We start from the raw sequence: 3,661 nt of genomic DNA on the forward strand, positions 1-3,661 counted from the left end.
AATCTACTAGTCGATTTGAAGATATCGGACCAGTGTCTTTTATTGAATATTTGGATCAATACGATCCATTACCACGGAAATATATTCGAGAAATGTACGAAGATACCGAAAATAGAGAGTTTGATCACAAGTATGGCGTTAGAATGGATAAAAGTACTGAAAAATTTTTTATTGGTAACTCACAAGTAGATATTCAAGGATCAGATATTTATGTTCAAGGTAAACGGTACAGAGGTACTCAAGGTTTATACGAATTGTTATTTAAAAAGTATCCTAACAATAGTTTATTTAACGAACAAGACAGGGAAAATTATAAACAAATTGTATACAAAACGAACGCTCACAAAAGACATTATAAACCCAATGCTCAAATTGACGGAAGTAAGCTGAAAAAATATAAAAATATTATTGCACCAACAACAACAACTGGGGGAAAGGGTTTAATGACAACAATGGAAGTGACACCCAATAAAAAAGATTACATTTATTGGGACGATCCAAATGAATTAGTCGATCGATTGCGTCTACTCGTATCGTCACAGTCTGCAGGTCATACGGGTCACTTAAATGAGATAAATTCGCTAATTGAAGAATTGCGCGAAGCCGATATTATAGAATGAAGCCGTCGAAATTTATTACGGATGCGAAGCGACAAGTTGTCGAGGAACTTCATAAACCTGCTCGTATAAACTTTAAACGTAGAAAAACTATAATTAAATCTTTATATGATCTGTTTCAAGCTGACCTTATCGAAATGATTCCGTACGCAAAACAAAATCGTGGATACAAATACATACTAATTGTAATAAATTGTTTTTCTAAATTTGTTTGGGCGCTACCTGTAAAAAATAAGTCGGGAGCGGAAGTGACGAGAGCTATGGAAACAATTTTAAAGTCCACCAAAAAACCAAAAAATTTACAAACTGACGCTGGAGCTGAATTTTTTAACAAAGACTTTCAAAATTTAATGAAAAAATATCATATCAATCATTATAATGTATTTAGCGAGAAAAAGGCCGCTATAGTGGAAAGAGTGAACCGTACCATAAAAAATATAATGTGGAAAGAGTTTAGTCTACGAGGAAACTATAAATGGATCGACATATTATCGGAAATTGTTAGAAACTACAATAATACACATCACAGCGTAATTAAAATGAAACCGGCCGATGTTATAAAAAAGCACGAAAAAAATCTAATGGAAACGGTGTTTAATCGAATAAAAATGACAAATCTTAATACCAAATTTAAGATTGGCGATCGCGTACGAATATCGAAGAGGCGAGGTGTTTTCGATAAAAAATACCAACCAAATTGGTCAACGGAAATTTTTACGGTAGATAAAGTTCAACTAACCAATCCCACTACGTATTTATTAAAAGATGAAAATAATCAAAATATTCTCGGTGGATTTTACAACGAACAATTGCAAAAAGTGAAGTTTCCAGACGTTTATCTAGTTGAAAAAATTCTCAAAAGGAAACGCGATAAAGTGTTTGTAAAGTGGTTGGGGTTTGATAACAAACACAATAGTTGGATAGATATAAATAATGTTGCGTAGGTTTGAGGAAGATTCAGTTGCAAATTAGTAGTGCTCGTAGAACATTTAAAAAATGTTTATCCTCGACGTTCAAGGATTTCAGTATAAACAGAGCGATTATATCGTTAGAGAAATCGCAATTATAAACGTGTCCAGTGGAGAAGTGTTTCATAGAATGGTGAAAACACCTTGTCCGTATAACTGGTTCACAGGTGAAATTAGAAACCATCTTTTGAAGACCACGAATCGTGTCCACGGACTATCCTGGGATGAAAAAGAGGATGAGACCTGTCTACCTCAAGAAAGTGTAGTTAGTTTTATTAGAAACATTGTACAAAATAACTATATCTATGTTAAAGGCAGTTGTAAGGTAAACTATTTAAAATCACTGCTTTATTACAATGATATTGATATTGTCGATTTACATGACATTGGATGTCCAAATTTTAAAAGTTTAAAAGAAAATAACCAGTATAATTTTCATTGTAATAATCACTTTTATAATTTCTCTAATTGTGCCAAAGAAAATGTACTATTGCTGAGAAATTGGTATATTAATAAAAATTATCTTAAAAAATGAACTTGTTGTTTTATTAACTTTAACCATAAGAACAATTAAAATGATTTTTATCATGTGATGGAAAAATTAAACAAGTTATAACTCGAATATTTTTTTATTATTTTTATTTACTAACTAACTAAAAACGATTAATTTCTAAACGTAAGGATATAAGAAAAAAACTTGAAGAATTAAAACGTGGTGAAATGATGCAAGAGACAATGTTTAAGCCTATTACAAAACGATTGAAAAATATCGAGTCTTCTTTGCAAAATTCAACAAGAACAACAACGCCAGCAACCACGACGACGAAGACGACTCTAGTAAGTGATGTAACACAAACTACTCCAAAGTATCATCCTCCCGTAAAAGTGGAGGAGCCCGCCGCCGCCGCCGCAGCAGAAGAACAAACTTTACCGCTATCAGTAATTCAAAAGAAACGAAAAATATTGCCTAGACAGTTATCATTTAATTCGACTCCTATTAGTAATTACGATTCACCGAGTGAAATGAAACAATCAATTATAGATGAAATTGATTCAGATTATGAAGAGAACGTAGTAAACTTGTTGTTTTATTAACTTTAACCATAAGAACAATTAATATTATTTTTATCATGTGATGGAAAAAATTAAACAAGTTATAACTCGAATATTTTTTAATATTTTTATTTACTAACTACACTAAATTTTTGACTTTCAAACTCTTCCGCGTCGTCGTCTAAAACGAAGCAAAAATCTTCAACTTTGCTGGTACTGGGAGTGGTGGTAGTCGTCGTCATCGTCGTAGTGGTGGCTGATTTTAAAATTCTGTTTTCCAGAATTTTTATTTTCTCTTCTTCCGAAGCCGGCTTGAATTTTTTAGCCGGTACCGGTTCGTCCTCCTCTATGGCAGCCGCATAAAAATTGACGTCCGAGAATTCACGCATCCCCTTCAATAACAATTGTAATTCTTCCTCGTCATCGGCCGCCACTCTCAGGTATCGGACGGGAAGATTTTTTAATTTTCCCTGAACCGTTTCATTCTTCGGTGAATATTTCAAATACAAGTGAACTCTCTTGTTCACAATCTTCACTTCTTTCCTCCCATACCTATGATAATTTGATAGATTTTTAGTAAATTATGGAAAACAAAACAGTGAAGGTGACAGACTTACCTGAATAAATTTTTTAAAAATACCGCCAGCATCTTGTTGGAAAGTCTGGCGGGATCCGTTGACTCAAAAATTAATGTTGACGGAGTGTCCATAGTCGTTGTGTACAATGATTCCTTGTCGTAGAGTTCGATATATTTATATGCATTTATTTTTTTAATTATTATCTATCCTAAAATTTCCACTTCGTCAGCACGATAATAACACAGTGCATTCATAATATTAAAAGCGATTACGTTATATTTATCAATTGCGCAAAACATAATAGTTTTGACCCTAACCCCGCTATCCGATAAAAGCGGTAAAATTCTACAAAGTGATATTATTTATCACATACGCGTCTATTAGAATAGACAAAAAAGTCTGCTGCGTATAAGTAAAAATGTCTGAAATCAGTGAGTTGAGTGAA

General features: G+C 33.0%; 1 protein-coding gene across 1 annotated transcript; it reads right to left on the bottom strand.

The window, feature by feature from the left end:
• Positions 1-2,721: 2,721 nt before the first annotated feature.
• On the bottom strand, positions 2,722-3,385 carry LOC132698410 (uncharacterized). The gene is made up of 2 exons (XM_060664450.1): positions 3,256-3,385; positions 2,722-3,190 (listed from the first exon to the last, which is right to left on the bottom strand). The coding sequence occupies exons 1-2, from the start codon at positions 3,345-3,347 to the stop codon at positions 2,767-2,769; spliced, it is 516 nt and encodes a 171-aa protein (XP_060520433.1). The 5' UTR covers positions 3,348-3,385; the 3' UTR covers positions 2,722-2,766.
• Positions 3,386-3,661: the final 276 nt, after the last annotated feature.

Source organism: Cylas formicarius, unplaced genomic scaffold (assembly GCF_029955315.1).
Source record: "Cylas formicarius isolate icCylForm1 unplaced genomic scaffold, icCylForm1.1 PGA_scaffold_2__14_contigs__length_35257938, whole genome shotgun sequence".
Classification (NCBI taxonomy): domain Eukaryota; kingdom Metazoa; phylum Arthropoda; class Insecta; order Coleoptera; family Brentidae; genus Cylas; species Cylas formicarius.

Bases quoted from the DNA above. Each gene is read 5' to 3' on its own strand.
- LOC132698410 (XM_060664450.1), bottom strand. From the start codon at position 3,347: ATGGACACTCCGTCAACATTAATTTTTGAGTCAACGGATCCCGCCAGA. The intron at 3,191-3,255 runs GTAAGTCTGTCA...AAATTATCATAG, and splicing joins TTTTTAAAAAATTTATTCAG to GTATGGGAGGAAAGAAGTGA.